The sequence below is a fragment of the Schistocerca cancellata genome, chromosome 5 (genome assembly GCF_023864275.1).
Source record: "Schistocerca cancellata isolate TAMUIC-IGC-003103 chromosome 5, iqSchCanc2.1, whole genome shotgun sequence".
NCBI lineage: Eukaryota > Metazoa > Arthropoda > Insecta > Orthoptera > Acrididae > Schistocerca > Schistocerca cancellata.
In genome coordinates, this window is record NC_064630.1 from 539,299,906 (window position 1) to 539,324,214 (window position 24,309).

Genomic DNA, 24,309 nt, shown 5'->3' on the forward strand with positions numbered 1-24,309 from the left:
ACGTGTTGTACAGGGTCGTCTCTATAACGCGCTGACGTCACGGTATACGTGACACGCACTATGGGTGCATTCTCTTCAAAGAGGAACGGGCAGAGAATAAAGATGGTCGTGAATCCACGACACACAATCACTTTGGCGAGTGAAACAGTTCTCCGCACACGAAACGCTGTTTAACAGTGCCCCAAACCCGGCAATTCTGTGTATTCATTGCACAATGAAGAGCAAAATGAGCCTCATCACTCCACACGATATTGCCCGTCCACTTGTCACAAGCTTCGATGAATGCCAGAAAACGATGAGCGTATTCAGAACATTGCCACGGCTTTCAAGGTGTTACTTACTGCACCCCCTGGTACCACTGTAAAATAGACCGCAAACCTTTCGTACTGTCGACCGTGTGATAGACGACTCTCGTAACGCTGCACGAGCACTTTCACTTCCCGGGGCGAGTGCTGCATGGTCACTTCGAGAAACAGTAATTTCGTCATTAAACTTACACCGGGATAGGACGCTAGCTGCCGGACCAAACGCACCCGTGGTTTCGAATATCGCTATGATCCTCTTTAAACCATTTAATGACATCTGACCTCTACTCAGACGTTTCAGTAAGCGGTACTCTCTCAGTGCAGCATTGTAATTGATACTATTTACTTACAACAGTTTCACTAACAGCGCAAGTCTGTCATCTCGACAGTCACGCTGTTAAGGTTTCTAAAATGACAGAGTGTGTGTCACACCGTCATATAAACAGTACAGATCCATATTTGCACCTAGTAGGGAACACTTCAACTGTTCTTTCCATCGTAAGTCGGTAGCGCATTAACGCATTATCGTATCAACCAAATATCGCTGAAATACAATAATTACAGCCCATACTGGACCTCAGTGAGTAGCTGCACTTTAATTATAGCCACCCGATAGTAGTGTAAAAGTTATCATTTTCATGTTGCCGCTACCACTGTCAGCGGTAGCTGTCAGAAGCTCGTGTTACCCGCGCGGCGTGCAGGAGAATGGAGCGACGGTGGGCCGCCCGGTGGGCGTCACCGGCTCCGGGATAAGATAGCCGGACGGACGGATAGCGGCGGACGCCAGCTCCATACAGTGGCTGCCGCATCATCGCCATGGACACCGCGTCGCCGCTGTTCGTGATGACGCTGTTGTTCGTGACCTTCTCAGGTAATTGCTAAATACAAAGACCGTTGGAAAGGCTCTGAGGCTAGACGGAAATCGTTTTTTACCACACACACACACACACACACACACACACACACACACACACACACACACCGAAGAATGGCAACAGCACATGGCGGCCCGGATGGTCACCCATCCAAGTGCCGGTCACTTCGGCCACTTCGGTGATCTGACGGGAACCGGTGCACCCACTGCGGCAAGGCCGTTGCCGCCACACACAAGCGCCGAAGAAACTGGCTTAGGCATGCATATTCAAATACAAACAGACGTAAACAGCCAGAAACGGCGCTGCGGTTGGCAACGCCTGTATGAACCAACATGCGCAGTTGTTAGATCGGTTACTGCTGCTACAATGGCATGTTATCAAGATTTAAGTGAGTTTGAACGTGGTGTTATAGTCCGCGCACGAGCGATGGTAGACAGATTCTCCGAGGTAGCGATGAAGTGGGGTTTTACCAGTATGACCTTTTCACGAGTGTATCGTGAATATCAGCAGTCCAGTAAAACATCAAATCTGAGGCATTGCTGCGGCCGGGAAAACATCCAGCAAGAAAGGGACCAACGACGACTGAAGAGAATCGTTCTACGTGAAAAAGGTGCAACTCTTCCGCAAATTGCTGCAAATTTCAATGATGGGCCATCAACAAGTGTCAGCGTGCGACAATCATCTATATTGGCTTTCGGGGCCAAAGGCTCTCTCCTGTATCCATGATGACTGCACGAGATAAAGCTTTACATCTCGCCCAGGCCCGTCAACACCGACATTGGTCTGTTGATTACTGGAAACATGTTGCCTGGTGGGACGAGTCTCGTTTTAAATCCTATCGAGCGGATGGATGTGTGCGGATATGGAGACATCCTCAAGAAACCATGAACCCTGCATATGGGCAGGGGACTGTTCGAGCTGGTGTAGGCTCTGTAATGGTGTGGGGTGTGTGTTGTTGGAGTGATAGGCGACCCCTGATACGTCCAGATGCGACTCAGACAGGTAACACGTTCGTAAGCATCCTGTCTGATCACCTGCATACATTTATGTCCATTGTGCATTCAGACGGACGTGGACAGTTCCAGCAGGACAATGCGACACACCACACGTCCAGAATTTCTACAGAGTGGCTCCAGGAACACTCTTGTGAGTTTAAACACTTCCGCTGGCCACCAACATATACGATGGCCACTAAACTCCCCAGACATGAATATTATTGGGCATATATCGGATGCCTTGCAACGCGCTTTCGGAAGAGATTTCCGTCCCATCGTACTGTTACGGAATTATGGACAACCCTGGAGGATTCATGGCGTCAGTTCCCTCCAGCACTACTACAGACATTAGTCGAGTCTAATGCCACTTCGTGTTGCCGTACTTCTGCGTGCTCGCGGGGGCCCTACAGGATATTGGGCAGACGTAATAATTTCTTTAGCTCTTCAGTGTATATATGTACATAAAATATTTCGATCGACTAAAACTGTAGTTGGTAAAGAAAGGAAACCGCGATGCAATGAAATGAAATGAAATCGCCCTTAAAAATGTGTTCTTCGGTAGATGTGATTTTCTGATCGAAGTTACTTACTCCAGATCCCTTACCAAAACGTAAATTAAGCTGTAGCAGAGTCAGGTAACTAAAAATGTAATGTGAAATAACTTAAAAAAATACGTTGGATTGCACGCCTGTGAGGCACAGCAGTGCGAGTTCAGTAACATCTGTCTGTAAGGCGGGGCAATATTTGCTCTCACGCGGAACATCCAGTATGGATCTGGAATGGGAGCAAGTTCTTTTGAATAAATCGGCAGCACAAGGCACGTGACCTTCACTGCGCTACGAATAAATACGAAGTTAGACTCACCTTTACCCGCCTGTCAAACGGTTGTTCCGTACAAAATACGAGTGTGAAGGAGAGTAATGATTGGCAAAATAATAACGATCATACGTCTTGTTAAAGACTCTCTCGCCACAACAATAACAATTATACTGAAGTCTTCTCTGGAAGCGTGCCATGTTAATTAGTTAGTGCACCTTGATTGTCATCTAGAGGTAACGGTGTCAAGGTAGAGTGATTAGCGTTTAACGTAACTTCGGTGAGGAAGTTCCTACAGACCGAGAATTAACATGGCAGAACAGAGGTGTGGAACAATGAAATATCTACATCAGGATGACAGATCCAATATATGAACCTCTCTCCCCCGAATCCAGTGCTCCAGTCACTTCGCCATCTCACTGAAATCAATGAGGTGTTCAGTGTGTAATTTAAAATATGGAACGAAATACAATGTTTTCGGCCTAGTGCAAATATAGGCTCCAGACGAGTGAAACCTACCGTTCCGTACGTAAATTGCAATGTTCTCAAATAACTGAAGTGTAGTACCACACCCTAAACGTTCTGGTATTTTCACGGAGCGAGATGGGTCACTGGTGTGCGCATTGGGCTATCACTATAAAAGGTGTTCGGATGTTCCCGTTAGAAACTTCTAGGACTTATAGAGAGGGTGAATAAATAACATTAACAATAGGAACACATATCCTGAAATGTGCCGTTTCCTTTTGTGACGGTTTCGATTTAGCTGTGTAATGCGTTCACGTTTACTGAGAGAATCAGAAAAGTCTCATAGTTGCTTGTCCTTGGACTTCTTCTCGTGGGGTCGTGCGGAAAGTTTAATTTACGAGACCCTTTTAGAGACCGAGGAAGATCTCCGATATGAGTTCTGGGCGTTGTACTAGAAACTGAAGAGAAACTACGTGGGTTGGAGAGTGTGCACCAGAACATGCTTCGTAGGTACAATGTCTGTAACGAAGTTGGTGGCCACACTTAGAGCAGCTGCTGCAATGCACGTGTACCGATCTGTATGTAGAGTATGCTGGGTCCGTTTATGTTTTGGAATAATGTAAACACGAAATGTTAAAGTGTAAATACAAACAAATGTGCTTCATTTTTATTTTGGTAGGAGTCGCAGTCATGGAAAATTTTTTAAGACGCTGCCGCCTTTTGACTGTAATAATTTCTATTTTATTGTTATACAATTCAGATTTCGGGATTAGGCAATTTTTGTATTTGCAAATGGTTTAAGACCGAAATCTGGGTCGTATGAGAATAAAATAAAAATTTTTACTGTCAAATGGAGGCAACATTATTAAAAAATGTGCTTCAGTGATAAATGGATGGTTCATGTGTCCTTTCGAATTGTTACCTAATAACTGTATTGGGTCATGCCTAATTCAGTTCCTAAATCAAAGGTGGTGAGATGAACATCTGAAATCAAACCGTCGGAAACGTTACGTTCCCAGACTTGTGTTCCTATTCAAAATATTATGAACTCACTCCACTCTACAAGTCCTAGCACAATATAAGTCCTAGAAGTTTGTAACGGGAATTTCTGAACTCCTTGAAGAAAGTCCGTATGTCCTGATTAATGTGCTTTAGGTTTTCCGGAATAGATTAAGGCTTATGGTGTTGTGTTTTATTTTCCTTTGCAGTTCAGCTGTTCAGATTCCTATGACAGCAAAAGAATATTAAATTGCAGCTTACGTGTATGGCACAGTACTGGTGATCCAATAAGGTTAAGCAGTAAAGGATATGGACCACACTATCGTAAACTATCTGAGGTGGATCAGATTAATGCTCAACTAAGATACAACTGGATAACTGAGTTTTTCCAGAAACCTTCATATTACTACTGCAGACTTATAGTTTGCGTGTCTGTACAATAGTGAGCACGAGTGTGCAATATCTACATTGGAAAACGCCATGAACTTTCTAAGATGTGGTTTTCGTCATAAATAATGAGCATTTTCTGCACAGCTCCCTTTATTCGCCTTAATTTTTGTTTAGTTGAAGCTTTTCGACGGGTTTCGTTAGTCATACACCTATCTCTGCCATGAACAAATGTCTTCATTTCTATGAAATTACTATACCTATGGTTCCATGTATTTTATTTTGTCTGTTTCAGTCTTTGAACCCAATTATTTTCGTCTACTACTATTTATAGCCAAAAATTAATTATTCCTTGGTTCCAGTAGATAATTGTTGCCAATCTGTCAGCTCCTCTGTTATGAATTTTCCTTTGAGTTCTTTCTCCTGTATTAGCCTTAGTACATCATCTTTCCGTACATTTCCTGTCCATTTCTTTTCTAACATTATTTGACAGCCCTATGTTTTACATGCTTCCAGCCACTTCTTCGCTGGATTTCTAGTAGTTTTCGTTTCACTTTCCTTAAGTGCTGTGCTCATGACGTGCACCTTCTGAAACCTCATGTTACTTTCGATAACTTCGTGGTCTAGCGATGAAGTGTGGGCCTGGAAACCTAGAGGTTGTGGGATCGAATATGGCTGCCTTTAATGTAGCCTTCACAAGCCGCCAGAAACAACACGTGGTTAGCATTCCACATCAAACTATGTGTTCACTTCCTCGGTAGGATAACACGGCTAGGTTACGGACACAAAAGTAGCTGAAGTGGCATCCACTAGAAAAACTTTCACTCACACACGTTACCAGAAGTTAAGAATAAATAAATAAAAGATACTACAGCGGGATGTGATACAAAAGGACCTTCCCTGACCCAAGAGAACTTTCTCCTCCTGCTCGAGTCTACTTCTGATACCTAGTATTTTTTGGCCCCTCTGTGTAAACGTACATCTGAGACAAGAAGGAACGTCACATTCACCAATGATCATCTGACTCTACTTATTCCGCCTCTTTTGCCTCAGGACTTTCCAAATTACTGGTGAACAGCTCTTACTATTTTTCATCAACTTTGTCTTAGCTTAGTTAGTCCTTAAGCTGTCATCACCACCAGTGTCAGCCATTCGACATGGAAAAGCATCCATCATCTAGCTCCTGCAATATTTTACAAGGTCACCTGCTTTCCTTCCGTTAGGTCTGTCTCTCTGTCCTTCCCTGTCTTGTGGAATGCGGCAATGAACTGTACCATCCCTTTGCCTGAATACATGTCTCTTACCTCCAGTTAGTTTTCATTACAGCCACAATCACGTATTCCCAACTACTCTGTTCGCTTGCTTTAAGTTTCGCTTCTTTTAAGTTTCTTCCAGTAATTTCCGAGATTGCGTATCTACATTCTTCTTTGAAAAGTCCCCACTGTGTTCAGCTTAAAGTGTCTATCCTGTAAGTCAGAACTAGAAATACGAACTAACTATAAAACTTTCAGTTTAGATACACGGAGATCTTAGTTTTTCAATCATTTTTCATGTTACCAAAAGGGCACAGAGCTATTAGGGTTCTTCTACCTATTTCTTTTGCCATCCAGTCTGCCATTGTTTACAGCTGTTCTCTGCCTCGTGATGACTGGGTGTTGTGTGACGTCCTTAGGTTAGTTAGGTTTCAGTAGTTCTACGTTCTAGGGGACTGATGACCATAGATGTTAAGTCCCATAGTGCTCAGAGCCATTTGAACCATCTGAACCATTTGTTTACAGCTGCTGCTAATACAAAGTTAATTATGTGATTCTAGTATTTTCTACTATTTTCTTGCCCATTTATTGATAATGTACTATTTATATAACAGTACATATTATATAATTAAATTGAATCTTATACCCGCTTTAGAACTTGCTCTATTCAGCTCCACGACTCGTCGTTGAAGCATAGCTGAACTAGAAACGAAACATAAAATAATGTCATGAAAACGATGGTGTTTCAGGGATTTCACATTTAAGGTATTTATTCTTTGAGTTTTGAGCTGAAGGATATAAAAATGCTCCTCTAGGTTCAGTGGAAATGGTTACAAGGAAACAGAACCTTCTTCCCTTACTCCTCTGTCAGTAACAAAATTTTCGTTACACTGATGAAGTGTAATGCAAGCTGTAGTATCGACGTATATATAATTTTGTATGTTTACACAAGTTGAGTCAATGCCTTGTATTTAAAATACCGTTTGTAACGATTTGATTTAAGACGAATCATAATATTTCTGAAATTCTATGAATTTCTGGCGAAATTGGTAATTCAGTTAATATTCATTGCTCCAATGTATAATATCGTTCATAGCGAGATCTTTTTGTAATACTTTTCCTCTGGCTTTAAGTATTTCTCTTGAAATTATCTTTTGGGGGTCTCATTTCTTCACAACGCAAATAGATACACGCCCATCACCTGTCATTACTTCCGGAATGGCTTAACAGTCGTGATGAACTAATAATGTTTCTGATTCATCTCTTAATTGTACAAACATTTTAAAATAAAATTAAAATAGTGGGATAATTTCCCATTTTTTAATTACTCGGCCATCTGCTATCTTATGTGAAGAAATGTAGAGTATGTTCAACACACCTTTTATCTTCATACTTGAATAGTTTTCAGTTGATTCTCTTGACCGTATTTTGATTACATCTTATCAAATTCTCTCGAAGACATTAACGAATAAACTGGGCTAATGCTACACATTGTAAGATGTTGTAGAAGCTATTTCTGTGAAATCCTGAATTTTCTTGAACAGCTGGCTTGTTCGATTTGAGATGCCTTTACATTAGCTTTCTTCGTTCTCAACCAGGATTTGCTGTTTGCATAAACCTAAGTACATTTGTTAAATAATTACCTTTTCATCTACGTCTCTAAACTTCTATTGTTTTCTCTATTTACATAATTCTGTCTAAATCTCTTATCATCAAGTGTGATTTATCTGCATCCGGTTCAATGAGAATCACGAAAGCAGAGACGTGTGAAATTTAACAATACTGGTTTGGGATTTTTAATTTCTTTTCCACCCTCACGTATGAAGATCGATCTCCTACGGCGAAATAGTGATCCCATATTTAAACGTATCGTTGACAATATTTCCATATTCTCTGGCTTTAAAATATGTGACTTACAGGGAAAAATCGGATGTGTGGTCTCTGTAGGACTACCAAAACACCTGTTTTGAATTTAGCGTAATTTCCAGTAAATATTTCTTTGGCATGCCATAATTTTCACAGTAAATATTGTTCGAAACACAATGTTCTTTGCGCAACGTATATCTCCACCGTTTTCTGAAACTGTTCAAAACATCAAAACACTGAGTTCTGCAAATGATATTCCCGGTAGGAGTAAGAATGTTTTTTGTGCATCAGTGATTTGTACAAGCTTTCTTATCAAGACAATGAAGCAACATATTTGACAAACAAATATAATTTATAATGTATACATTTTCTTTCTGCAAGACGACAAACACGTTGGAGCCCCATGTCGCCGTTCGCTTATTTTTGCATCTAGGAAAGTCGTAACACATGGAAAACGTAAAGAAATACAGGAAACTTTCAGAAGGTTGACATCTCGTGCTGGGATTGGATTGGCAGTTTCCCTCTACATACAAAAATGTAACGTATTGAGCAACCTACCTATTACCTTTCTATTACAACCTAGACTACAACTCGCTAGAAACACTGAAAACTGTAATCATTCGAAGAGTATTCTTCACGAAAGACCTGAAGTGGAACAGCCATATACAAACTACCTGTAGTAAAAGCAGATGGCAGGATGCGATTAATTCTAAGTATCGTGAAGGAAAAGTAGTTCACCCTCGCGGAAAGTGTTTTGCAAGATTCAACTGCTAATGATTCTTAAGGAATGTTCGTCAGATTGGAACTCTTGCCAAGTACGATTAATAGAAGACAGAGTTGACTCAAATGAGAAAGGTATATTCTCTCAGTTTTTCTTAATAACTGCGAAACATCTCAGAGATCCTCTACAGATTCCGCTGATAGAAGGTAGAAAAGGGGGCGCTGTGGATCGCCTGCAGGTGTACTGTTAAAATTCCGACAGCATGCATCTCAAAAAGAGGGAAGCAACTTGTTACCTTCTCCATAGCACAACTCGCGAATTGACGGTAAGAAGGAGACTGAAAAGTTTCTAGCTCAGATTGAGGCTTACTGTGAATCGTTTATCACGTGTACCATTTATATATTTTACATTCACTTACGTATCATAAAAACTAAACTTTTTAGAAATATTTCTCTATCTCTTGCACCTTGTCCCGCGGTGACGCTGGGTCGGCCATGGTTAACTGGGTTTGGCATGTTAATGTTAAGGGGTGGCTGGATGTCCTTTTTGCCGCCACTCCATACCCCCAGGACGGAATTAGTGTACCCCAACTGTCTGCATCTAGCGTAAATCGTGAAATAGCGTGAATGTGTTTCATATGTCAGCGAGTCGTGTAAATGAGGCGGGACGTGGGGACCAGCCCGGTATTCACCTAGTAGGATGTGGAAAACCGCCTAAAAACCACATCCAGGCTGGCTGGCACACTGGCCGTCTTTGTTAATCCGCCGGGCGGATTCGATCCAGGGCCAGCGCGCCTACCCGAGTCCAGGAGGCAGCACGTTAGCGCTCTCGGTTACCCTGGCGGGTCTAAACTTTTTTAGAAATATATATGGATATTAATTTCGGTCCCTAATGACCATGTTCAGCCCTGAGAGACACAGTTTCTTAACAATATCGAGGTGGCATGTTATCTAAAAATGGTACAGTCACAATAATGATCCAAGAAAGCTTCGTCGTATACATATTAAACTGGCTTGCTGACTAGCTTTTGTGATGTGTGACTGGGATATAAGGTACACAAATATCTTTCTGCTTCAGTGGGAAAATTTTGCTACAAACTCGTTATTAATTATTTATTTACTAAATAAGGAAACCTTGAAATCAGCCATATTGTAATGGCAGACATCTGATAATGACCATCTTACTGCTTCCAACCAATGAACTATAACTAACTTCAGTGACATCATCTCAATCCTAAAAATGAGAGAGGCACAAGAACGCACAGAGATTAACTGGAAACTTTGTGCTGAATTATCACTAAAGCTACTAATTAATTCTATGATTTTTTAATATTTAGATATCGATACGATTTCTTGTCAAAACGGTATTATTAGACGAAGGGTACCGAGAGCTACAGCTCAGTGGTTTATTAATTTGGCTTGGATTAACCACTGCAGTAAGTCACCTGCTCTAAAATCTCTAACTTGGATTCTCATTAGCATGGCATTATCAAATGTTCAGCCACTCAGGAACCACAGCCTAAAGAAAATTTTACTGTAGCTTCAGTCTGTAGTTGAAAATATTGACACTACTTATATGTACTTGAAATATAATGAACATACGTTAACAACAATTCATTATGTAAAATAAACCATGGATAACTAGTTTAAAGACATCATATACTCTTCTAGTCACACTAAAGGTACTGACCGTAGATGAACTTTTTGTCTTCTGACGGAATGATGAAGTTCTCAACAAATTCCGTTATTGTGTCAACCTGTTCAGCTCAGAGATGCACTCATAATATAAATTCTCAACTATTTGCTTTATTTATTCCTGTCTCTCTCTCTTTACAAAAATTTCTTACCCTCTGCAGCTCCATCCAGAGCCGTGGAAGTTATTTCCTGATGTCTCAAAACATGTCCCATCATCAAATAACTACTTCTTGTCATGTGATTTCCGTTTAAATCTTTCTTCACCTCTTCTGTGGAGAATGTCCTCATCCCTTACCATACTAGTCATCTCAATTTTCACCGTTCAAATGCTTCGATCCTCTTCTTTTCTGGTGTCCACTCAATCTACGATGCGCTCCAAACACGCAGTCTCATACAATTTTTCCTCATATTACGACCAATGTTTGATACTAGCAGACTTTTTCTTGGCACGAATTACCTCTTACCTGTGTTAGTCTGCTTTTTATGCCCTACTTTCTTCGTTCACGTTGTGCAATTTAGCTCCCAAGGCATCATCATTCCTTCCTCTACTTCTTGGTCGCTTACTGTCACTGTAATTTCATAGCATATCTCATTTCTGATACTCCTCATTAATTTAGCCTTTCTTTTGTTTATCCTCAATCCACAGTCTGCATTTATTGGACTGTTAATCCAACAAGTTCTGGAAATCTTCTTCATTTTCACTGATGATAGCAGTGATATCAGCAGATCTCACTGTTGCTATCCTTTCACCATGAATTCACTGTAATAGAGAAATGTGCTCCAAACATACATTCTCACACTTTTTTTCCTCAAATTAAGACCAAGATTTGATACTAGTAGACTTGTGTTGGCCAGGAATTCCCTCTTGTTTGTTTCCACTTCTTCGATGTCTAGGTAGAACTGTAACAGAGAATGACCGAATCTCTGTTCTAACCCTATTTTTCATCCAAGGATTTCGTTGTTTGTCTTCCCTTCTCATTTTTCCCTCTTGGGGCTTATACAGATTGCATATTACTCGTCTTACCCTATAGTTTAACACTGTATCAGAATTATTTACATCTTGCACCATTTTGCACTGCTGAACGCTCTTTTCTAAATCAGGAAGTCCTATGAATGTGTTTTATATTTTCCTGAACTTGCTCACGTTACCGAGTGCAATGGCAGAAATCCATCTGTGTTGCCATTTCCTTTTCTAAAGCCAAACTATTTATTGTCGAACAGATCCTGAATTTTGTTTTCCATTTTTCTGTATGTTAATCTTATCGTCAACATGCAAACATTACCTGTTAAACATATTGTGTGAGAGCTCTCACACTTATCGATCTTCGATACCTTCGGGACTGTGTGGGACATAATTTTACAACAGACTGGCAGGTTCTACACACAAATTTGAATAACGCTTGTTTTGAATTAGAAATTTCGAATGAATATTGTTTACACTTTCTCTTATATTGGACAGAAAGTCTTCCAAAACTCTCTCAACCACTGACTGTAAAACTGGAGTCCGTTTATTTTTAAACTTTATTTTCGTTTCTTCTTCTGTCACGTTATGAGGAATTTCTCCCCTCGTATAGACCTTCAATGTATTCATTTCACTTATCTGCTCTCTTTACTAGATTTAACAGCGGAAGTTTTACTCCAATTTTACTGACTTTCCTGTTCTCTTAATTACGACGTCAATGATTTATGGAACACACACACACATTACATCACAAACGAAGTTATGATATTTAAACTATTGTAGAAAGTATAGCAATGTACAGAGCAGAAACATACGAAGTAACAGAAAGAATTAAAATGAACTTACTGGCAATGGAGAAGGCATTTTGAAGGTGTTGGTTGCTAGTATGCCTTCACCAGTATGGTTCTTAAGTTTGATTTAATTGGATCCATCACTGTTACTAATGACTTCCAAACATTAAGAAGATTTCACAGACCTCACTGGTTGGAAACATAACGTCAGGACTTGACCCACTCTTTCAATAAACAAATACTCCATTTCCTATAAGTTAATGCTTAAACTCCATTTAAGATAATCTGTGTGCAGCTTTTAACCATGTAGTTCCTGTCATCCACATTCTCGGGAAGGATGACTTAGCCGTCACAAATTGTGAAGTGAATAGCTTGTCATCAGTAACAGACACACATGTGATCTGAGGCTTTCCCGGCGAATGTGCTGTATCCAAGGTTCTCGGGTGTCCAGCCGGAACCGATCGTCGAAGTTCCACGATATTTCGGCGAATAACCGTTCCGCCATCATCAGGTGGTGCTGATGCAATGATCTGCCGGCGCTGTGTCCGTGGTATTTATGTCCGCGGGGTCCCGAGTCGTACCCCGGCGCGGACGGCCGGCGGGGCGCCGCGTGGTGGGAGGGGTGGGGGTAGCACAAGCCACGCCCGGTGGTAGGCGCACTTCATCTCCGTCCGCCGTGGCGGAAGGATCTCGCGTCCGCTCGTGCCGCAGCTCTTTGATAGTGTTTAACAATGGTTTCCAGGCCTTGATAAGTTGAAACCCGGTGTCCCTGTTGATGAGGATACAACTGACACCACATATTTCCAGAACATTACAATAACAACACGTTCGAAATTATAAATTTGCCCACATAAAACTTTTACTTATTTTGTTAATGACATACTTGCACTTTACTGGGTCTTTTTGTTTGTTGTTGCAAATGTCTCATTATCTGGAAAACGTTAAAGCTTAAATCAAAATTTATGCCAGTATCCATGTTCACAAAATGTGCCGAATTTGTAGTCAATGTTGTGGAAAAAAGGGGCGATCACTTGCTTCTAAAAAATTAGGTGTTAATATAACACAGTTTGTGCCTACAGATACGTAAGCTTTACTCTGATTAATGCTGTAAAGTCTGCCAGATGATGAGGCAATAGTCGAAACTAGTTACAGAAAAATGAACTTCTTAACAGTATCTTGGCTAGTTATATAAAATTTTCTGTTTATCAAAGCTCTGGGTCATGACTGAAACAATATTTTATCTGTTGCAAGCATAGAGATACATTTGAGCTCGGTGGAGTCGTATCTGCTGTGCGCAATTTGACTTCTTTGGTTGACGACTGATGTGTAAAATTTCGTTACTCACTTTCAACGAGCGGAATAACAGATAGCAACAAGCGCTACAGATGGTGGTACTAAATCAGCTACTATCGATGAGATATGTAATGTTATCACTATCGTTAACACATTTTACCTGAGGAGATCTTTTAACAGTATCATAAATAGATTTAGGATAAGCAGATCTATTTGAGATCTGCACCTCACAAATTTTATGACAAGCAGAATATTATACGGACGATACTTGCAGTAGATTTCTTTGCCACATTTAATGATATTAGTGTTTACTACAGATAAAACTCTTAACTGGCTAGGTTCGAGCAATAATTTCTAGAGTGGCATTCACCGGACTCGTTAGGTCCCAAACGAACACGCTTCTCAAAGTTCAACATTAAGTCAAGTTAAACCCCCTCTGACTGACAACAACAGTGAAAATACTGGTAAGTAGTGTAAATATCAAATTCTCGGCATCAGATTATTAGTGGCAACTTTGTGCGGTTGTTGCACTATCTGTGGTCTGTTCCATTACAACAATACTACACAGTAAATTAGAGTCATCAGCACGAACATATCCTCGTTTCATGCTGAGATTCTTTAACATAGCTTCACGAACAAACTACAACTGTTTACGAGCATTCACTGTATTGCAAAAATTTGGTCCCAACGAACTTTAGTTTGATCACCAACTACAAGGAGCTCATTAAGACACACATGTAACATAAACTCTAATCCAGTGAGAGATGTGGGGTCATAGATAGGCTCGAATGCTAGGTAGCAATGGTGTTTAAATCATCGTCCAGCTATCAGTATGTACACTTTTCTTGTTTTCCCTACATCTTGTAAGTTAATTTCCGAGAGCGTTGATTAGAAAATGACATTTTGATCTCTTTCCCCAACCGTGTTCAGTACCAACCTTTGCCATGTTTTTGATCAATTAATCTGTGGCAGGACGTTAAACATTAATTTTCCCTCTTTGTTTTCCGTCAGTTTCAAAAGGTCCATTAACCATCTTTATCCTACTCCATACACGGAGCCACAAGTGTGTTCTTTCCTATTTACATTGGTCTAAATGTAAACAGATGCAATTTGTTTCTGTTGTTCTAGATAGAATTTATCAAATAATGTAGGTGCTATTTCTGTGTTCTTTATTTTTGTAACACCTTCCTCGCGTTATGATTTGCAGAAATCGTTACACACCTCAGTTGCTTATGTATGTGTTAATCTTATTGATGTCACCTGTTGGGATGTTTTACACAGCAGTGTATGATACTCCTTCCTTGACAGGTGAAGGGCGTGCGGTGGAAGCGGTTTCGGCTTCCGCGTCCCAGATAGCGGCAGTGCGGTCTGCCTTATTCAAGAACTACGATCGCGCACTGCCGCCGCCTGGGGACCAGCTGAAAGTGAGACTCATCATTGACCTCCTCAACGTGGATCTGGTGAGCTCCCTGCAAATGGACCGTATCGCTCCCTTAAGGAACATCAGTGTAGTGATCACTATATCCTGCATTTCTCAGTTTCTCTTCTTCCCCCCATAAACACGATGGCCCGCTCAAAGTAATGTCTCAGAGTTTTTAATGTGAAAACGCTTAAAGTTTTTTTTTTAAAAAATAAAACTTACGTTGTTAACATGTCTAGATATCTACAGATCTCTTCCGCTAGAGAGTTACAAATTGCAGCTGTAACATACCGGTGCGCAATGTAACTTTGTCGTTGCTTGAGAAATGGCGCGCTTAAACCGAGATTCGAATGTGAAGCGTTCCTCCAGGCTTGGAGCACCCTCTTGTTCAGCGTGGCAGATACCAGTTGACACTCGAGCCCTGCAACATCTGCAACAGTCTGAAGTCTTGGGTTTAGTGTCATTGATCATCCATCGTACAGTATAGGCTTTGCCCCATCCGATTGTCATTTGTTTCTAAAACTTAAAGACCGCTTTCGAGAACTTGAGTTCGGTAGTGATGAAGCGACGCAAGCTCAGGTTAGGTTGTAGCTTCGTCAACAAAGTCAAACATTCTATAATGACGGTATCAAAAAACTGGTCTCTCGTTGGGAGAAATGTGTTAGTCACCAGGATGACAATGTTGAGAAATACATATGTAGACATCAGTAATACATATAGGGAAAGCTAACAACGTTCGTTAAATTTAAAATGGTTTAAGAGTTTTCACATATAAAATTAGGTGGTATTCTCTTTCTGTGCGCCAATTTACTTAGTATGTCTCAATGGAATTAAATTCGCGACGATGACATTGACTGGCTCTCACCTAAACAGATGGGATAGTCATTGTGTGCGGAAGTATGAAAAACGTGGAGGAGAAATATATGTAAGGGAATTATAAAGTCTACAAAATTTTGATTAAGCGTGGAAAGAACAGAAGGCACGATGTAGCAAGCTGCAAATGTGGATCAGTGTAAGTAAGACGGAGACCGTGTCGTTATCAAGCCAACAGGTAGTACTAAGCTGATTAAAACCAGTGTAGAAATACCATAGCCGTTGAATTTAACTTGGATTAAATTGATAAGACACAAGAAGGGGAAACAGTGTTTTAAGGGTGAGGAATTCCCTGGTATACCAAGGTTTAAAAGAAGGACAGACATATAAATCGCCTCCTTTTCGCATATCAAGGTTTTTCGGTGGGGTGGTTCATAAAACGACCCACCTGGACATCACAGGGGATTCTTCGGGATGTTAGTAGTGTGCAGTAAAACAAGAGGCTTAAAAGCAGCTTGTTAGGGCCATGAATGGTCTTAATACCCGTGATTGCAGAACATGAGGATAAATATGATAATCATTCTAAAGTGATGAATACTGGTAAAAAACGGTGTACGCACTAGGAGAGAGTACGTCAAGTAAAATATTGAAATAATGCGTTGAAAGTGCCCGATATCTTATATATACTGACTTTCTTATGACGAAAAACACACTGGAACCTTTTGGAAGTCATACTTGGAGGGCATAGGAGACGCAGGTAGAGTGGCACATAAGGACTGGAATATGTGAAATAGATTATAGAGAATATTGTGTGGCGGAAACATGGTACACAGTTGCTGTGACTGAAGGCACCACCCTTGCACTAGAGAAAGGGTGGTTACCTCATATACAGCCTTGATAGTGTTTCCAGGGCGGGAATATAGTCGCCAAAGCATAGTGTGAGGAATCAGACTGTCGCAGTGCCGAATTGTATTACACAACATACGTGTTTGGTCCTATACCGCTTCCATGACCTACGTGTTTAGAAATTATGTCCTGTCAAAAAAGGGTCAGCACGAGTGACCATAAACACTGCACGCCGCAGCTATAAGTGTTGTCACTGTCTGAAATCACTTCCCAGATGTACTCCGCGACAGTTATCAACCCACCGTTGGTGCTGCAACAAGCGGTTACTACATAGATGGTGCCTCCGCGGCCTGCGAAACTGTAGACTGCGCCTATGCATGACGCTGTCGGGAAAAGAATGGCAGCCTTTCAGCTGGGGATCGTTTGCTGGCTGACCAGTACCTACATCAGGCGGCGCGTCTGAGCCTTCATGGGGTTCGCACCTGGGCGTCACTCACTGTATAGATGGTGCAATATGTGATCAAAAGTATCCGAACACCCTGAAAAAAATACGTTTTTCATATTAGGTGCATTGTGCTGTCACCTACTGCCAGGTACTCCATATCAGCGACGTCAGTAGTCATTAGACGTCGTGAGAGAGCAGACTGGAGCGCTCCGCGGAACCCGCGTACTTCGAATGTGGTCAGGTGATTGAGTGTCACTTGGGTCATACATCTGTACGCGAGATTTCCATACTTCTAAACATTCCTAGGTCCACTGTTTCCCGTTGTGATAGTGAAGTGGAGACATGAAGAGAAACGTACAGAACAAAAGCGTACAGGCCGACCTCGTCTGTTGACTGTCAGAGACCACCAAGAGTCGAAGGGGGTCGTAATGTGTAATAGGCAGACATCTATCCAGACCATCACACAGGAATTCCAAACTGCCTCAGGATCCACTGCAAGTATTATGACAGTTAGGCGGAAGATGAGAAAACTTGGATTTCTTAGTCAGGCGGCTGCTCATAAGCCACACATCACGCCGGTAAATGCCACACGACGCCTCGCTTGGTGTAAGGAACGTAAATATTGGGCAATTGGACAGTGGAAAGACCTTGTGTGGAGTGACGAATCATGGTAGACAATATGCAATCCGATGGGAGGGTATGGGTACGGCGGGTGCCCGGCGAACGTCATCTTCCTGCGTGGGTAGGGTCAACAGTAAAATTCGGAGGTGGTGGTGTTATGATCTGGTCGTGTTTTTCATGGAAGGGCCTTGCACCCGTTGTTGTTTAGCGTGACACTATCACAGCACAGGCTGTTGACGTATTAACCACCTTCTGGCTTCCCACTGTTGAAGAGCAATTCGGGGACGGCTGTTGCATCTTTCAACACGATCGAGCACCTGTTCATAATCCACGGACTGTGGCGGAGTGCTTACACGACAATAAAATCTTTGTAATGGACTGGCCTGTATAGAGTCCTGAGCTGAATCCTACACAGAACCTTTGGGATGTTTTGGAACGCCGGCTTAGTGCCAGTCCTCACCGACCGATATCGATATCTCTCCTCAGTGCAGCACTCCGTGAGGAATGGGCTGCCATTCCCCAAGAAACCTTCGAGCACCTGACTGAACGTATGCCTGCGTGAGTGGAAGCTGTCATCGAGGCTAAGGGTGGGCCAAGACCATACAGATTCCCAGCATTACTGATCGAGGGCCCCACGAATTTGTAAGTCATTATCAGTCAGGTGTCCGGATACTTTTGATCACAAAGTGTACGTAACCTTGCGCACGTACACTCTGCTACTGCCGGATTGCATCTGTGCCACTCTCACTGAAGTGCTGACATCCAGACTTCCTCGCAGTGCTCATGTCTGCCAGAGTGACTCCATTAGCCGATCACCGTCTGGGGTCGCATGGTGAGGTAAGCACATACCACTTTTTAGGTGCTGACTGCAGCGAGACATCACTTCAACTAATCTCATACTGCTCTTTGTCAGCAAAAAAGACCATATGGTTACCTCAGTACGTCTGTGACTTACGATTGCCATCCAACTGACACAATGTACCAGCTGCCTCATCAACCAACCTGTCTTTCATCCCAGTCTATAATGGGATTATTGCACACACCAGCCATCCTGGACCCGTTGTACTTTGTATACTACAGCATACCATGTTCCTAACTTTACACTATATTTATCGATTTCTCGTTCGGAAGAGTTGGATGTCTTCCTGAGGGATACCGTGCATCATCCTGTCTAAGTGGCGCGTTAGATCGTCAAAATAACGAGCTGTCATTGTTTGCAGTAGAATTGTCTTCGGTGATGAGTCCCGCTTCGAAATGAATCCTGACGAGAAGCGAAGACGTTTCTGGAGACACCCCAGACAGTGGCGGGCTATGGCCCTACAACCACCAGTGGTTGGCTGGGGTGCCACTTCTTTTCATAGCAGGACACATGAGGTTGTCAACCAGAGCATCCTTACAGTACAGTGGTAGAAAATTCTCTTCGCTAATGGCGGTAATATTGTGGTACTTGAGAAAACTGGAGAACTCCTTGCAAAGAAGGGAACTGAAACTCTCAAAGAAGTTTACAATCAGCCAATATGCAATAACATTATATTCAATGTAAGAAAAAAAGCCATTAATTTAATGTTCAAGAATAAAATGACAAATACATCGTAACGAATACAGAAGTTCTAGGAATGAATACAAACTGTCAGTTTGAGTGGTCTGAAGTCACACATGTCACAGACATGTTACACCTTAGCCTTGTGGCACCAGTGTCTTAGTGTCTTTTAGTTCCAAACTATTCAGGTACAGTCAATACTGTGCTAATGATATTTCGAGTGCAAAAATGCACAAAATATGAACTCAGTTTTCTATATACAGATATGGACCATCAGAGTAACAACCTAAAATGTTAATCGATATCGCTGTAAGGATATTCCCAAAACATAAGTGCTTTAATCACATCATGGGGATAGATCTATGAATCAGTTGTGAACACCAAGATAACTTCGACATTTACTGCACACCCAGCCCTGTCCATGACCATGGAACAGCATACAATCTGAACTTACATTTACTAAGAGAGAATAGAAACTAAAAACAGCATTTTCTGCCACGGAACACAGCTGAACAGTACATTGACCAAGGAAATGGAAGAGGTTATCAAAACAGTTATTTGAAAAGTCAGTTAACAACTTACAGTTAAGCAATACAGTCTATACAACAAAGAATTACTTGGATAACAAAGATTGCAGGTTTGGTGAAAAATTTTACACACGTAAACAGTTAAAAAATCTCTCTTGTGCCACGTTACACTTTCGCGCTCTAGAGTTTTGTGGAAAACATTACTCCCAAAGCTCTGAAATCTGTAATACTAACACCTTATCCTCGTTCTGTGCTTAAAATCTAACATATTATAGAGGGACACTCGCGAGAATAAAGAAAAATCAAGACACATTCATAGAATATGTCGACTTGGAATTTGACAATGTAAAATGCTGCAATATGTTTGCAATTCTGAGAAAAAAGTGGGGTAAGCTGTAGGGAGAGAAGGGTAATATACAATACGTACAACATCCAAAAGGGAAAATAAAGAGTGGACGACCAAGATCGAAGTGCTCGGATTAAAAAGGTTGTAAGGAAACTAGCCTTTCACCCTTACTGTTCAGCTTGTTCATCGAAGAAGCAATTATGGACATAAAAGAAAGGTTCATCAGCGGAATTAATATTCAAGGTGAAAGTATGTCAATGATACAATTCACTGATGACATTGCTATCCTGAGTGAAAGTGATGAACAATTACATGAGCTGCTGAATGGAGTGAACAATCTAATGAGTACAGAATTTGGACCGAGAGTAAATCGAAGAAAGACGAAGCTAACGAGTAGCAGAAATGAGTACAGCGATAAAATGAACATCAGGATTGATGGTCACAAAGCAGATGAAGTTAAGGAATTAGGCTACCTACGCAGCAAAATACACAATGATTGATGGAGCAAGAAGGACACCAAAAGCAGACTAGCAATGGCAAAAATGTTATTCGTGACCATGAAAAGGCCACTAATATCAAACATAGGTCTTAATTTGAGGAAGAAATTTCTGAGAATGTACGTTTGGAGCACAGAATCGTATGTTAGTGAAACATGAGCTGTGGGAAAACCGCTACAGAAGAGAGTCGAGGGGTTTGAGATGTGGTGCTACAGACGCATGTTGAAAATTAGTTGGACTGATAAGGTGGGGAGGCTCTGTGCAGAATAGGAGAGGAAAGGACTATGTGGAAAACACTGACAAGGAGAAGGGGTACGGTGGTAGGACATCTGTTAAGACATGAGGGAATGATTTCCCTGGTACTAGAGGGGGCTGTAGAGGGCATAAACTGGAGAGGAAGGTAGAGGTTGAAACGCATCCAGCAAATAACTGAGGACGTAGGTTGCAAAAGCTATTCTTAAACGAAGAGGTAGTCACAGGAGATGAATTCGTGGCTGGCCGCATCAAGCCAGTTGAAAGACTGATGACTCAAAAACAAGTTTTATTTTCTGAATCGTAGGTGAGCGCCAGCCACTGAAGTGCTGAGCCACAGGTGTGCACCTCAGCCGACTCCTGTAAGTGTCGGCATAGCTAGCTGCCAACGAAGTCTGTACTCTGACTTGCTGTACCGCTCTTCCTCGCTACCATAGTCCTGAACCAGTACTGTGCCTCGCTTACTACTGCAAGCTCGTAACGTTGGCGAGGGCCACATGCAGACTTCAGCACTGGCGTCCGATCCCGGACGCTCATTACACAACACAGCTCCCTCTACGGAGCTCCTATCCCTCTACGGAAGCCACAATTGACATAACGTGTGATGTACGTCGATGACACTAACATGTTCGTTGAATGATTTTGGACTTTCATCCCTTGGATTTAGATGATTAAGATTACTCTAGATGTCGATCTCATGCCGACTGCAAGTAGACGTTGTGAAGTGCACAGATCTTACTTGAATCTTCCATTAATCGACCTTGATAAGGCTTCTGGGCCGTCAAAAAACACTAAACAGTTGGAAAGACGCTATGTGATCATTGTGGTTATTCCAGTAGTGTGGTATGTAGGGACTATAGGTAGTAACTGCCTGAAATTGCTTTGGAATGTACAGGGTGTTTCAAAAATGACCGGTATATTTGAAACGGCAATAAAAACTAAACGAGCAGCGATAGAAATACACCGTTTGTTGCAATATGCTTGGGACAACAGTACATTTTCAGGCAGACAAACTTTCGAAATTACAGTAGTTACAATTTTCAACAACAGATGGCGCTGCGGTCTGGGAAACTCTATAGTACGATATTTTCCACATATCCACCATGCGTAGCAATAATATGGCGTAGTCTCTGAATGAAATTACCCGAAACCTTTGACAACGTGTCTGGCGGAATGGCTTCACATGCAGATGAGATGTACTGCTTCAGCTGTTCAATTGTTTCTGGATTCTGGCGGTACACCTGGTCTTTCAAGTGTCCCCACAGAAAGAAGTCACAGGGGTTCATGTCTGGCGAATAGGGAGGCCAATCCACGCCGCCTCCTATATGTTTCGGATAGCCCAAAGCAATCACACGATCATCGAAATATTCAGTCAGGAAATTAAAGACATCGGCCGTGCGATGTGGCCGGGCACCATCTTGCATAAACCACGAGGTGTTCGCAGTGTCGTCTGAGGCAGTTTGTACCGCCACAAATTCACGAAGAATGTCCAGATAGCGTGATGCAGTAATCGTTTCGGATCTGAAAAATGGGCCAATGATTCCTTTGGAAGAAATGGCGGCCCAGACCAGTATTTTTTTAGGATGCAGGGAAGATGGGACTGCAACATGGGGCTTTTCGGTTCCCCATATGCACCAGTTCTGTTTATTGACGAAGCCGTCCAGGTAAAAATAAGCTTCGTCAGTAAACCAAATGGCCGGCCGAAGTGGCCGTGCGGTTAAAGGCGCTGCAGTCTGGAACCGCAAGGCCGCTACGGTCGCAGGTTCGAATCCTGCCTCGGGTATGGATGTTTGTGATGTCCTTAGGTTAGTTAGGTTTAACTAGTTCTAAGTTCTAGGGGACTAATGACCTCAGCAGTTGAGTCCCATAGTGCTCAGAGCCATTGGAACCATTTTTTAAACCAAATGCTGCCCAAATGCATATCGCCGTCATCAATCCTGTGCACTATATCGTTAGCGAATGTCTCTCGTTCAGCAATGGTAGCGGCGCTGAGGGTTTGCCGCGTTTGAATTTTGTATGGATAGAGGTGTAAACTCTGGCGCATGAGACGATACGTGGACGTTGGCGTCATTGGGACCGCAGCTGCAACACGGCGAACGGAAACCCGAGGCCGCTGTTGGATCACCTGCTGCACTAGCTGCGCGTTTCCCTCTGTGGTTGCCGTACGCGGTCGCCCTACCTTTCCAGCACGTTCATCCGTCACGTTCCCAGTCCGTTAAAATTTTTCAAACAGATCCTTTATTGTATCGCTTTTCGGTCCTTTGGTTACATTAAACCTCCGTTGAAAACTTGGTCTTGTTGCAACAACACTGTGTTCTAGGCGATGGAATTCCAACACCAGAAAAATCCTCTGTTCTAAGGAATAAACCATGTTGTCTACAGCACACTTACACGTTGTGAACAGCACACGCTTACAGCAGAAAGACGACGTACAGAATGGCGCACCCACAGACTGCGTTGTCTTCTATATCTTTCACATCACTTGCAGCGCCATCTGTTGTTGAAAATTGTAACTACTGTAATTTCGAAAGTTTGTCCGCCTGAAAATGTACTGTTGTCCCAAGCATATTGCAACAAACAGTGTATTTCTATCGCTGCTCGTTTAGTTTTTATTGCCGTTTCGAAGATACCGGTCATTTTTGAAACACCCTGTACTTAGCGTACTGGACTGCTGCAGATGGAATCAATACAGATATTACTCAATGAAATAGATAATCAACTGCTGCATTATTATTAAGGGAAAAGATTGAAACTCACTTTCTGCACCTCTCGAGATTTAACCGTCCCCTCGTGAGGGGCCATTGGTCTTTTAACTGTGGAATGATAACAGTGGCGATGTATCCGTGCTGAGTTTAAAGCAAATTCGGACAGTTAACGTAACACGCACAGTAATTGACAACTTAGCTGTGCACCTTTGTACGGTGCTATTCATATATTTTCTCGCTATCCTTTCGCTGTTTTATTTTTTCTCACATCCAGATAAATTTTGCAAGAATTATAATAAATTGTTTGGTGGTGGTATTTCTTGTTTATCTTATTATATTTATTACATAGAAGTACCTTCACCTTACGTTCACCTGATTTAAATTCCTATGTCGATTTTCAAATGATCAGCGCATGTAGTCCGCAGGTCGTGGTCGTGCGGTAGCATACTCGCTTCCCACGCCCGGGTTCCCGGGTTCGATTCCCGGCGGGGTCAGGGATTTTCTCTGCCTCGTGATGACTGGGTGTTGTGTGCTGTCCTTAGGTTAGTTAGGTTTAAATAGTTCTAAGTTCTAGGGGACTAATGACCATAGCTGTTAAGTCCCATAGTGCTCAGAGCCATTTGAACCAATCAGTGCATGCAATTAAGCTAGATCCTGTAAAGTACCAATGGGATGACTGAGTAACATTCTAGAGGCCGCAGATGGTGATCAAACGGTTGAGCAAAGGTCATGAACTAACTCTGGCTCCTTCATACGGGTTGCGAGTGGTGGTTACTGGAATGGAGCGTCGAGCCGCTAGTACATTAGTGACTGAATCAGACATTTATTCATGCGAGATACAGAGGAGAGTCACTGCAGGAGGATATGACGCCGTAG

At 42.1% G+C, this 24,309-nt stretch overlaps 1 protein-coding gene across 1 annotated transcript in view; it reads left to right on the top strand.

Annotated features, from left to right (window-relative positions):
• Nucleotides 1-1,082: 1,082 nt before the first annotated feature.
• Nucleotides 1,083-24,309, top strand: part of LOC126188322 (neuronal acetylcholine receptor subunit beta-3-like) — a 126,035-nt gene continuing 102,808 nt past the window's right edge. The window contains exons 1-2 of the mRNA XM_049929916.1: nt 1,083-1,176; nt 14,730-14,881. Of these exons, the coding sequence (XP_049785873.1) occupies nt 1,122-1,176; nt 14,730-14,881 (207 nt within the window). The 5' untranslated portion in view covers nt 1,083-1,121. The remainder of the gene's footprint in view (nt 1,177-14,729; nt 14,882-24,309) is intronic.